Here is a 14,195-nt window from a genome sequence, read left to right on the forward strand (position 1 = left end):
AGAAAGACTTGGCCAGGCATGGTGGTTCCAGTGTTTTCAGAGGCCAAGGCCAGAGGATTGCCTGAGGCCAGGAGTTTGAGCCAGCCTGAGCAACACAGCAAGACCCCATCTATACAAAAAATAAAAAAATTAGCTAGGCACAGTGGTGTGTGCCTGTAGTTGTGGCTACTAGGGAGGCTTCGGTGGGAGGATCTCTTGAGCCCAGGAATTCAAGGCTATAGTGAGCTATGATCCAGCCACTGCACTCCAGCTTGGGTGACTGACACCCTGTCTCTCAAAAAAAAAAATAAAATAAAATAGAGAAAGAAACATTCCAACAATTATTCCTAAAATATCTGTTTAAGTGTTCCTTTTTACTAATTATATAAACCAAATGTGATCTCTTCTTATACTGTCAATGTCTGGGCTCTAGTCAAACAAATGGAATATGGATCTTAAAATATTTTCTTTTCTGATAGGCTACTTATAAACTAACGTTTGGGAAAATTTTTACTTACAAGTTTAGCAATATTATGGAGAAACAAAACACTGATATATTTCTTCCATATAAATGATCATAACTTAATTTTAGAGTACTATTTGTCTATGTTCTAAAAGAAGAATTCAGATTTTTGTCTTTTCAAAGCCAAGTACATTCAAACTCTCAAGCAATAAATATTGAGCTTTCAGTGTCCAGAGGGCAACAGTCACTTTAAAATTATGTTATCTAATAGCTAACACTATAGCCAGGAACAATAAATAAGTAGTTGATTAAAATATATAATTAAAAACCCATGAGGCAATCAAGAGAAAGGGAGTAAGATCTTATATTATTTTTTTCTTATCTTTCAGTACATTCATTCAGAATGATTTATAACATTGAAATACTTTTGGTTTTAGGAAACAAAGAAACTTAAGTCAAAGTTCTACTAAGCCTCAAAAGTCAGCAATTTAAAAAGTTAACAATCACTATAAAGTTAAAAAGGTTCATTACTTAATGCTCAAATCAAGAAATGGCAGGTTTTTTCCTCCATGTGAATTAAAAAAGCTTGCTTTTACAAGGTTAACTGCCAATGAGTTAACTCAAGAAAAAAAGTAATCCAATAGCCCAGGAATCATTTCACTTACTAACTTTGAGGACGTCTAGTGCGGGGAAAAAAACAAAACCAAAAATTGTTTATGCCAGACTAGCTCTATGCTTTGCCTGTGCCACATAATCACAATATTCTCTCTTCAGATTAAAACCTCATTCCAGTATTTATTATCTTACAGAATTCAGGTAAGACTGTCGTATCCAATATACGTAAAAGCAATTCTTTAAAAAGGCACTGATTTAAGATTAAAGTTGCCCCTAAAAACAAGTGAACAAAATAAATCCATCAATTGCAAATGAGGCACATGTTAAGGTTGTACCAAACATTTGATAAATTATTAATGATTAGAATTTATTTTTATGAATAAAAATTGGTTTTAAATGGATTTTATTTAAAAGTGAGTAGATGACTGTTTTAGGTTCCATAAGAAACCATGGCCATAAAATTGTAAGTTCTAGTGCAGTACGAAGTATAAAAATAAGACATAAATTTCTTTTCTACCCAAAATAAATGAATAGATATGAGACCGTAAACAAAGTCTTAAATTTATCTAATGGTTTTTATGAAAATTAAAATTGCTTCATCTCTTATAATAAGCAATTTTTCACAACTGTGTTTTTGAAGTTACCTGTGTGGCTAGTCCTTTACACCTTGGAGTAAAATGGCATATGCCAGGAAATGTCTCCAATTAGAATAACGTGCCTTTATGACTTTGGTATGGGGCTTATATTTGCTATCAGGGTTTGCTTTCTCTGTTCACGGCATTTTCATACCTATAGCATCTCTCTCCTGGTTGAGAGCTAGAAGCTGTTGCATCTCTCAAGGGTTTTAGAGTGGTAGAGTGTTGTAAGGATGGGAGGCTGAGGGTCCGCTAGATTGTGCTGAGGAGCCTTCTTCCTTTCATTTAGTCAAGCATGTAAAAAGTAACTATGCATCCAGTAAAATGCCAGAGCAGAGAAGGGGCTTAATGATATAGAAGAGGCACATATATATGATCATAATTTTAAGAAACTCCCAATTTTAGTTAGAAAGAGTATATACTACCTTGTATTATAGGCAGTTGTGTATCTATCTACACTACTAGATTGTAAATTTTCTGACTTCAAGCACTATGTCTTCAAATTAAGTTCAAACATTTTTTGATGGTTACCGTGAGTCAGAGATTGTGCAAAAGCACTGTGGATGAAAATGAGAACGCATGGTACCTTCTATTTTTGCTGCTCTGACTCTGGCAGGGGGTGTAGAAAGGTAAAATAAGCCAATATAACACAATGTGATAAGTGTTGTAAAATATATAAAAGAATACATGAGCAAATGAGGGAATGAATGGTTTTGCTAGAGATGGAGCAGCAGTTATAATATTAGGGAACGCTTCAAAATGTAGATAGTAGACAGCCCTAGAGCTGGAAAGCAAGTAGCATAAGCATGAGACTGGCAAAGGCAGGCTGGGATTAGGAGAGGCCTTTGTAATGATACACTAAAGAGTCAGAACTTGGGCCAGGGCGCGGTGGCTCACGCCTGTAATCCTAGCTCTCTGGGAGGCCGAGGTGGGCGGATTGTTTGAGCTCAGGAGTTCGAGACCAGCCTGAGCAAGAGCGAGACTCTGTCTCTACTAAAAATAGAAAGAAATTAATCGGACAACTAAAAATATATAGAAAAAATTAGCCGGGCATGGTGGCACATGCCTGTAGTCCCAGCTACTTAGGAGGCTGAGGCAGTAGGATCGCTTGAGCCCAGGAGTTTGAGGTTGCTGTGAGCTAGGATGATGCCACGGCACTCTAGCCCAGGCAACACAGTGAGACTCCGTCTCAAAAAAAAAAAAAAAAAAAGAGTCAGAACTTGATATTATGGGTAAGTATGAGGTTTGAGAAAGCTAAAGAGGAATTAGATCAGATTTGTGTTTTTTAAAAGTTCTCGGCCAAGAACAAGTTTGATGCATTGGGAGGGACAAGGGAGCTCTTATAATAGTCCACAAGGAGGAGAATGAATGCCTGAATTAGTCTTGCTACTAAGGATAGAAAGATCACCCTCTTCCCTCTGAAGAGGAGGGTGGGGCGGGGGGAGAGGGGAGGGGACAAGAGGACAGGGAAAGAGAAGGTAGGGGGAAAGATAGAGAGAAGGTTGGGGGAGGGAAGAAGAAAGAAAGAGAGAGAGGCAGAGAGAAGAGTTAATGCTGAGAGTTTTTTTGTTGTTGTTGTTATTTAAGTATTATTCATGTCTGTACCCTCAAAATTATAACACAGGTAAATATTCAGTAAGTTCTGTGAGGTTTGGGATATACCTATTTTACTCACAATTTTATCACTAAGGACTGACATTTAGTTTAGACACTCTTTTATGTGAATGAAAATGACATCTGTGTGAAAGAATTGGGCAGAGGGTTTTCTTCAGTTTCACATTAATTGAATTTGAGGGTCAACATTAATGATAATTAATAGAAATAAAAATAGGAGTCAGAGAAAAGGGAGAAAAAATAAGAATAGCTGAGGATGTTTTTAAGACACAGGTGGTTGTGGCACAATGACTTGCTGGCATTTACCTTTTCCCTTTCTCTCCCAAATACGTTAATCTGAAAATGAATGATTATGCACTCAGAAATGGCATAAATTCTAAAGAAGAACAGACTTTCTACCACTGTATTGGGATGGAAGGCAAATATAATTTATTTTTTTAATAAGATAATACTTCCTTTTTGCTGAGTTATTAACTTTCTTAGCTAGCAACTCTACTTTCCAAGGAAGGTATACAGAAAGTATCAAAATTGTCAAAATAAATGCCAATAAAATATGATGCACTTTACACGAAGCCTCTCAGAGACCCACATAACTTGTACACAATTCTGTGAGTGGGTTGGGATAGCTTCTAAGCACATAACAGACTGGAGCCCCCAAAACTGACATTTTTGAGAGTGGGGAAGGATATAACTGAACTTAAACTTTTTGGTTTCCCCGTATTGTATATATTGTATTTGACAGTGCACATTGTTTGTTGATGGGTATCTCAGCTTTTGAAAACCCCTATGGGAATCCTTTAGAAGCTTTAATGATTATACAACACCCCTCCTTTTTTCCCCCTGCCTTTTTTGGTACTTTACTATACCACACTAATTTTCCAACACCAAAATGCTAGGATTTTTATGAAATAATATTACTTTGGACATAAGCAGCTTTGCTCGCCCTTCATGATGCTATCTATAACCCTTCTTCTGGTCCTCTTCATTGCTTCCCCTTCTCACCCCATCTCTGAAACTTCATTGTAAGTCCTCCCCACTCCTCAGTAATTACAATCCCTTGATCTCCCCTCCTCCATGCCACCATCCCAAAAAAGAGGCTCAGCTTGGAGCCAGCAGGAGGAGCCCTCTCAAGTAGGCAGATCCCAATTGAGGAAGGAAAAGTGTTAAGAAAGCTCCACCCTGGAGAGCTAAGTACATCTGAAGTGAGTTTTCAGGGCACCGCTGGGCTGGCTGGAGGACTAACAGGAGGGAAGCAGCAAAACCAGTAGCTGCTTATACGCTTTTGTATAAAATTTTAACTTTGAAATGTATTAAACAGCCTCACTGATTTTTTAAAAATGTGAAATAAATACGAGAATAACTTACTAAGGTTAATGCATAGAATGTGTAAGCCATACTCACTCACTTTAATTCAACTAGAGCCCTCTTTTTTCTTACATAGACATCTGTTAGGTTTTTAAAATATCAGCTATTTTTTATCACTTATCCATTTTCTGAGTTTTTTTAAACTTTCATTTTATTTTTCCTGTTATATTTAATACTGATAAAGGGCATGGGCAACACAAAGGCGATATTCTACGTAATATACTTGACAACTCAACAAACAGCTCTGAACAATATCTAAGTGGCAGCAGGAGAGCTATAAGAAGTTTCATATTGCAGAAGAATAGTGGAAGGCAGAATAAAAAGGTGAGCATGGGTCAAATTGTAAAGGGCCAGACTTCTAAAGGCCTGTGATAAAAAACCTAGAATTTATCCTGTAGGTGCTGAAAGCCACTAAAGGGTTTTCAGCAGGAACCATCTATGTTTTAGAAAGATGTTTATGGAGAATACATTGGAGGGCAAAAGACCAGGGAGAAGACACCTGAAATAAGTGGGGCAAAATACAAAGGAGGAGTATTATTAGTCAAGACCTCTTATTGCAAGCAACAGAAAACTATCCCAAACTGGCTTAAGCCAAATAGAGTTCATTTCTAAACTTACAAAATTATGTAAGAAAATAAGATTGCCTATAGAGTGCATTGCCTGACAAAAGAGATATTAAGAAGGGAAGTTAGATAGCTTATCCTGTGGTTCCTCCCAAAGTGAATTTTTTAGAGCCTTAAAATAAATCTCTTAGCACCTGTTTCAACTGGTAATTTGCTAGGATAATTGCACAGTCCACATTCATTCATTTATTGAGAACTATTTAATGAAGGTTTAATATGAGCTAAGCTCTGGATTGCTAGCTGATAGGTATGTATACTGGTGGAAAAAGAAAAAAGCTAAAACCTGACATCCTCTACTTTCATAGACCTTACAATCTAGAGAAGGAGAGAAAATTTTCTTAAAAGCTTGTGAAACCTTCTGTAACCTCTTTAAATCTCAGTTTCCTCACTTATGGAAAAACAGAGAAGGTGGTGGAAGATGTTGTAAATATATATAAATATATATATATATTTATGCAAATACATTAATAGAGTGTTGTGAGGATTAAGTAAACAGTCTTACTTTAAAAACCACCAAGTCTCCAAGAATAAATTGAGAAAATTATTTGGGGTGGTCATTGTTACTTGTCTCTATCTCCTACAAAAGGTAAATATTTTAACAGTGGTATAATAAAAGGTCCATCTTACTGATGATGTATGCTCTGGTAAACTGGATGTATTTTGTTGCCACAACACTTGGTGAAATTGCAAAGAAAGACTTAAACTTAAAAAGAAAACTTAAAAACTTAAACTTCAAGTTTAACATTAAGTGATAACTCAGACTTACCTGGAACTAGAAAAAAAAAAAAAAGCTTAACATTACATGAAAAACAAAACCAGTATTAAGTCTGGTAACTCAGGTCAAAATGATTCCCTAGGCTATCAATAAGCCCAACACCAAGTAGAATTCTGAAGAACTGTCCAGAAAGTTACATGCAAAAAACTGACAGTTGACACTACAGATTCTAGAAGAAAGGAAACTGAGAGAAAAGTTCACAATCTTCATAGGCGTACGTCATTTAGCGTAAGGGCTGACAGCCATGACATTGATGTATTACAATACAGTAATTAAATCAAGTAAATATGATGTTAAATAATGTTCAGTATACCACTTTCAGAAAGGGATGGCATTATGCAATATGTTTAAGAAATATTTCAATGCAAAATATAAAAACTACAACCTCTTTCATGCCCTAAAATTATTTTATTCCTAAAGGAATCACATATATATTTTTTTCATTTAAAAAAGAAATCTAGGCCGGGCGCAGTGGCTCATGCCTGTAATCCTAGCACTCTGGGAGGCTGAGGCAGGCGGATTGTTTGAGCTCAGGAGTTCGAAACCAGCCTGAGCAAGAGCGAGACCCCGTCTCTACTAAAATTAGAAAGAAATTAATCAGACAACTAAAAATATATAGAAAAAATTAGCCCGGCATGGTGGCACATGCCTGTAGTCCCAGCTACTAGGGAGGCTGAGGTAGGAGGATCACTTGAGCCCAGGAGTTTGAGGTTGCTGTGAGCTAGGCTAACACCACGGCACTCACTCTAGCCAGGGCAACAGAGTGAGACTCTGTCTCAAAAACAAAAAAAAGAAATCTACTTTAGAGCCACTACAGAGAATAGATCAGAGGAAGAACAGTGAGGTTGCTACTGCCTTAGTCTAGGTAAAAGAGAACAGCGGCTTGGATTAAGGTTGACAAAGAGTAGAAACTAATGGAAATAGGCACATTTGAGAGCTATTCAAGTAGGTACAAGACAAAGGACTCAGTGTCTGATTGGAATGGGGGGACGAAGAATCAAGGAGACTTCCACATATCTGGCATGGACAACTGGGTGGACCAGTGCTTCTACTGAAATGAATTAGGGACAATCAGGAAAAGAATAGGTTTGAAGAGAATGAGTGCTGTCTTCCACATACTGAGTTTGAGTACTTACAAGTTAAGAAGAAATCCCCATTGGCAGTTTGATATAATGTCTTGAGCTAAGAAGAGATCTTTGATGCATATAGATTTGGAGTCATCATATCATTTAGTTAGGAAGTAAACCAGGAAAAAAAGTTATGTCACGGATGTCAAGTGTTTTAAAAAATTAAGTATGTTAGAGGTATTGAATGCTACTAAGCAATCAAGTAAGATCAGGACAAAAATTTGTTTGATTTAGTACAAAAGTCTGTTGGAGTCACTGGTGACCTCAGTAAAGTTATTTAAGTTGTGGGAGGATAAGACATACTATAGCGAATTAAGAATGAATGTGAGGCCAAGGCAGGAGGATTGCACCCAGGAGTTTGAGGTTGCCCTGAGCTAGGCTAACACCACAGCACTCTAGTCTGGGTCTATCTCAAAAAAACAAACAAACAGGCCGGGCGCGGTGGCTCACGCCTGTAATCCTAGCTCTCTGGGAGGCCGAGGCAGGCGGATTATTTGAGCTCAGGAGTTCGAAACCAGCCTGAGCAAGAGCGAGACCCCGTCTCTACTAAAAATAGAAAGAAATTAATTGGACAACTAAAAATATATAGAAAAAATTAGCCGGGCATGGTGGTGCATGCCTGTAGTCCCAGCTACTCGGGAGGCTGAGGCAGGAGGATCGCTTGAGCCCAGGAGTTTGAGGTTGCTGTGAGCTAGGCTGATGCCACGGCACTCTAGCCCGGGCAACACAGTGAGACTCTGTCTCAAAAAACAAACAAACAAACAAAAAAATGAATGTGAGATGAGGAACAGTGTATATAACTGAGCAATCTGGCCAAGAGCATGAAGAAAGAACGTAGTATCTGGGAGGGGACAGTAGAGAGGTTGTTCAGAAGATTGGTGGAGGGATTATGGAGGGGTTGTCAGAAGGCTAGGAGAGATGTAAGCATGTTTTTAAAAGCTGATGAGAAGGATACAAGGGAAAGAAATAGCTTAAAGATGCTGGAAAGAAAAACGAGCATTGATAGTCTAAGATTCCTAAAAGGAAGAAAATAATGAGATCCAGAGCATAAACTGAGGGACTCATCTTACAGAGGAGGACAACCCCTTATCAATTGTGCTTGGAAGGAAAGTGAGCAGGCAGGTAGGGTTTAGAGCAGGATTCCATCTGAAACTCCCAGTTTTTTTCTGAAGTTGGAATGGAATGCGGTATGGTTGTTGGTTTAATAGAGGAGATAACAATTTGATTGTAGAAATTGGGAATTGACCGATTATGTTAAAACCCAGTGAAATTTGGTAATCATAAAATTTATAGTGGTTCCATCTTTCCCTGTTGCACACTTACAGAAAATTTTAGGGTTCACATAAGATATAATATATTCATGGTAAGACACTGTTTTATAATTTCAGAATATAGTTTAATAACAGCCTACCTAAAATAAATGATTACGTGACTCTTGTATGCATCAGAATTCACTGAATCTAGTAATTTTTCCCCCACTTGAAAAGGTACATAAAGTTCAATCATCAAGATGTGGTTTAGATGCTATCGAATCCAAGTTTTTAGTATCAATCAACCCTATCACATGACCACAACTATAAAATGCATTGATATGAAAAGTGTTAACTACATAAAAATATAACTGCATTTTGTGTACAAATGTGCAATCCTCATTAATCTGATTAGATGACCCTAATTTGGCCAGAGTCTTATATGTTAACATTGTGAAGAAAGATTATGCTAAACACATCAGGGCATTTTTGTTTTCTTGTTCAATGGGCTAAACTTTAAGACTTTAGCAAGTCAGTTATATTTGATTGCAAACTAAAGTCTCAGTTATTCATTGAAGGTTGGCTTTTTAGGATCTGATTAGAAACACTCAACTGGTAAGCAGAATTATTCAATATTCCTGAAATATTAACATTACGTTCAAAATTTTCTTTAAATTTTATCAACTTAGCATGGTTTTCCTGAGTTATCAACCATTTACTGTAGGTCGATACCCAAAGTGATCTTCAATGATCACTAACAAATGCCTTTACAATCAATTTACAAAAAGGCATAAGTTAATAAGCACAAATAATATGTGATTTAAACATCAAAAATAATATTCATATTTCCATGAACAAAATACTCAAATACTTATGATTGTTACAATAGTGAAATTTAATCTTAGGTATTAAATGTAACAGTGATCCACAGAAAATTCACAAGTTTAGAGAAATGGGTGTCAATACTTCTACACTAAAAAGAGCAGTTCTTGAAAAATTCACTAAATTCTAATTTTCGTTACTAAAAATGAAATTATATTTTTGAAAGGGCCCAATACATAAACCTACTTTAAACAAGCCAAAGGATTAAAAAAGCTAAGATTAGTCACATTCCCCTTGATATTCAGTCTTCTAATCAACCATCCACTTACTTCACCCTTAGAAAACTCTCCTATATTTATCCAAAGTAAATACATCAGGAAAAATTGAATAGCTGATATTATTACTTATGTGTACATGGACTTTTCAATCAAATTCAAAGGTGAAAAGAAAATTCAGTAAAATCTTTTCTAATATAATATTTTCTTAACAAAAAACACTTAAGTAATATCAACAAAAATATTCTCCAGGGCTTTTTTTTCCCAGCATAATTATCAATGAGTTGAAATTTAAAGTCATCAATATAGGTAAGACCTTCTTTCTCTCAGATCCTCAAATCTTTTCCCAGGCAGAAACAGTATGAGATATATTTCTTGTACTCGAATCCTGAACTACCAATGCTTAGGAATTCAAAATATTAAGTATAAAAGATGCTCCTTGATGGCAAAGTCATAGAATCTCAAATCTCCTTATTAAGGCTATGTTAGGGTGCCCAAAGCATCAAATATAAACACAATGTCCATCGTCCATTGCATTAACTCTGCAGAAGTATCTAACACTTGTATGATTCTACTGCATAAAATTTGCTTGCTATACTTCAAACACCAAATGACAGACTACAGTATTATTATAATGGTTTACAGAATGTTATAAAAGATTTTTTGATCAATGTAAAGCAACATTAAATCTTCATGAAAAGCATACCATCATTCATTTTGGAAAGACTATGCATAAACTGTAATGTAATACAACAGCTTAGTCTCACTTATGTGGTAAAGGCCCAATAATGACTAAGCCAGGTAGGCCATGGCTTACCAGATTTTTATTCATTTTATAGCATACTCATTTTTCCCCTTTTTTATGTATAAAGTGCTCTTCAGTTTATCAGTATATTAAATTTTTAAAAATTACCGTTCAACACAAGTTAGAATGATTCAGCAACTAAATTTTAAACCGAAGAACAAGAAATGCAGCTGATTTTTTTCTAAAGCAACCAAAATTTCACTCAAGAAAAATCCACCTGTCTGGCCAGGGAAAAGAATTAGTTTATATCAAGTAATTCAATAAAGTCTATGCTATGAAATTGACCATCTGAAAAATAATTTAAAGTAATATTCATATAAATCAGTACCTAAATTGTGTAATTTTGCTGTTATCTTCTGCAGATGAAAAGCATCCTGATTCACTTAATTTTAAGAGATTCATAATTTAATTAACACATTTGAAGATGCTATCCTTGTAAGTGCCCTTACCTTTTAAAATTTCTTTACTATTACCTGCAAACAATAGGTAACAGAGCTTTGCCTCTGCTCTTCATTCTTTTTTGCTAACGTTTATTCACAGCTTGAATAAAATATTACAGTATTTATTAAATTAGTCATTGTAATAAGAGCACTATTTACAATTTACTATTTCACAGACACCCTCTGCAACTTTCTACAAAGCTTTTTTAACCCTCTTTGCTTCAAATTTCAGGGGGTTTTTGTAGAGGATGGGGGGGCAGGGAAAATGAATTCTGGAAGGGACACCAATTAAAAGTATTAGCAAAAATAAAGAGACCAATCTTTGTTTAATATTGGGCAACATAAGATCCTAACTAATGTTAATTAAAAAAACAAAAGCTAAACCACAGACTGCAACAGTTCACACCCTGAAAATGTGGCCTATTTACCCTGAAAACATATAATCTATAAATAAATACAGATAAAATACAAAAATCACATTTAATATTCAGACTTTAAATCTTGAATTTAGCCAAACTGTCTCATTGTCATTTTCATTTCAAAATCTATCTTATGTTTCAGAAAAATAGCCTTCATCCATTGATATTCTAAAAATAGACTCCTACTGTCTTTTATACAAGAAACAATTACGCTTGGTTATGAGTCCTACCATATCAGCCACATCATCAACATCTAAAATTCTTACTTAACTCCATTTTTGGCAAGCAAAATTGTAACTAAATATACAAAAAAAGAAAAAATCTTACCTATATGCTGCATTTCCTTTCAAATGCAAAATGGTTAGATTCCCCTTCTACTTAATCAGTACAGGGTCTGGACATTTTTCAGTCTGACTTGCAAATATTTGCTTTCCCTCTTAGGGCATAGCATCCGCAGGGTTATACAGCACTACTTACATTCTCTTCCACATAAAAATCAGACATTACATGAAAGGAAAAGAAAGACAGCCCATTTCAAAGCATCTGGCAGACCTCCATTGGCAACCTGCCAAGCCTCTGCTAAACCTTCCTGTCTTTCCGAGCATGCTCACTTAAAACCAACAGCACGTTACTATGGCAACTCTGTAGGCAGCCTGTAAGTATGAACCGCCATTCTGATTTCAGAGTGTAAAAAAACCAAATACTGCAGTGGAAGTAAAAGGGAAGAAATAGCGTATGCCCTTCATCACATCAAAGTATATGCATTTTGTTTCATAAATTCTTATTTGTGTATGTAAAACAGAAACAAGCATCCCACATTTTTTCCAAATATTTTTCATGCTCAAATAGGTCCCCCTTTCCAGTAAATTCATTCTCTTTGTCTTGCCCCTAAGCCCCTTTACCCCATTAACAACCAAAAATACACTGGACAGTTCATCCCATTTGACAAAACACTGCTGAATAAATAGACAACAATATTCATGTAAGCAATCATGCAATACTTTCATGGATGATTTCCTACAATTATATGCATATTTTAAATGATATGGCAATATTACAGAGACAACCATTAGCACTTATAACATACAACCTAAATCTTTTCTATGATTTTTATAGACCAGACCTGGGTTCAAATCCCTATTCTCCACATTTTAGTTGTGCCACCTTGGGAAAATTACTTAACCTTTCTGAACCTCACTTTCCTCATCTTTAAAGCAGGATAATAAAAGTTACTTCATATGGTAACAGTTTTAAATGAATTAACACACATGAAATACTTAAAAATTACATTTCTTTCCTCCTCAGTTGTTTGGAAAAGATCCTTAAAAAAACAGTTTGCACCTGTTGATTAATTAACCTGAGAAGTACTTCTTTGTAACCTCTTACTCAAAATTAGTTTTGATTTATACACTAAGCTGTGAGCCAAAAAGCTTCCTCAACCCCCAAATTCAGTTGTGCTAGAAATGAACAGAAACAAATAACAGAGAATCTAAACAGAGGGAAAAACATATGAAGGTATTATTCCTACTAGAGAGTATTAAAATGTTTTTGTTACAAACACAAAATTACACCTACCACCTCTTCTTCTGCCTTTTTGGCCTCCTTTTCCTTCTCTTCATCATTTTCTTCAGCCGGGCCACCTTCATCATCACTACTGGATGACTCAAGGATTTCACTTATATCCATTTTCCAATTATCAGGAACGACTCTAGTTCTTAAGAAGATACTTGCTTTCTGAATCCCTAAGAGTGAAAATATACTTCAGCAGTTGTTACAGAGTTAGCAGCATAGAATAACCAGAAAAGCATGACATTCAGAGTCTGAAGATCTGAATTCAAATTTAGCTGTCACTTATGAAATGATGTAGTAAGCTTGAATATATTCCGTAAGTTATAATATTATACAAATGTTTGTTATTACTGCAAGGAAACTGTGAAAAATCATAATGGTAAAACATGAAAAGTTAAACTTATCTAAAAATTACAAATCAAATATTTTATCTGGACATTAAAAAAAATCATCAAATAAGAGTGGATATTAACTCTAAACAGTTAAAACAGCAACACAGAATATTTAGTCTTGCCTTATTCACTATTTTCCATGTAAAGCCAGATCATGAAATAGTGGACTGATGCATCTTTATTTTACCTGGTTTAGTGGAAAGCTCAGCTTCTGGTAGATTAAGAATGTCTACTTCCTTAATGTCCTTTCTTGCTATAGAGTAACTAATTATAAGAGAGAAGAATAAAGGGGAGTGAAATCACTTATTAAATAAAACTTATCACTTAAATAGTCCATGTTAATGTATAGAAAATATAAAGCTCAAAATCAAAATTTTGCCTATAAAATGTTTTAAAAGTCTAGGACCATGTACATCTTAATCCTTAATAAACAGCAAGAGGTAACACAGGCAAAGCTAGTATCTCTATTCTCAAGTTTTACACACTTAAAGTATACTAATTTGAGAAAGCCTCAAATTCACAATATTTCAATCTATACAACTCTCCTACAGAGTAAGGGTTAATTTATATTAGCATGTTTTCAACATTTGTAGATATCTGTTTTAATGTTTACTATTATCAATTATATTATTCATTTTAGTAAAAAAGCCCATTTACTAGAAGGTATTATTAAAATATTTTTATCATTGTAAGATATACTTTGGTATTAAATTTTTCACAAATCAAATTTTTCATAACTCGATATATATATATTTTTAAATTTTACATTTTTTTTGTAACAAAGCAAGGATGAGATTAGGGAAATGTTTCTAAAAATCTGGTTTTTAATCAGAAAAATGTCAAAATAATTATTCTGATAATAGAGATTCTATGAAAAAATAAGTTTCATAATTCTTAATATGAAATAGTACACTTGATAAAACTTCAAAATTTTATAATTACAGAAAAAAATACCATGCTCTATTTTTTTAAAAACTTTTTAATATTGTTCTTACATATTGTTGTTCAGTTTTTATATAAAATTTAT

General features: G+C 34.8%; 1 protein-coding gene across 1 annotated transcript in view; it reads right to left on the bottom strand.

The window, feature by feature from the left end:
• ARID4A (AT rich interactive domain 4A (RBP1-like)) overlaps positions 1 to 14,195 on the bottom strand; it is a 67,280-nt gene that overhangs the window by 29,672 nt on the left and 23,413 nt on the right. The window contains exons 10-11 of the mRNA XM_012663837.1: positions 13,356 to 13,432; positions 12,783 to 12,949 (exon numbers count right to left, since the gene is read on the bottom strand). Of these exons, the coding sequence (XP_012519291.1) occupies positions 12,783 to 12,949; positions 13,356 to 13,432 (244 nt within the window). The remainder of the gene's footprint in view (positions 1 to 12,782; positions 12,950 to 13,355; positions 13,433 to 14,195) is intronic.

This window comes from Propithecus coquereli, unplaced genomic scaffold (assembly GCF_000956105.1).
Source record: "Propithecus coquereli isolate 6110/MARCELLA unplaced genomic scaffold, Pcoq_1.0 Scaffold83, whole genome shotgun sequence".
Lineage (NCBI taxonomy): Eukaryota > Metazoa > Chordata > Mammalia > Primates > Indriidae > Propithecus > Propithecus coquereli.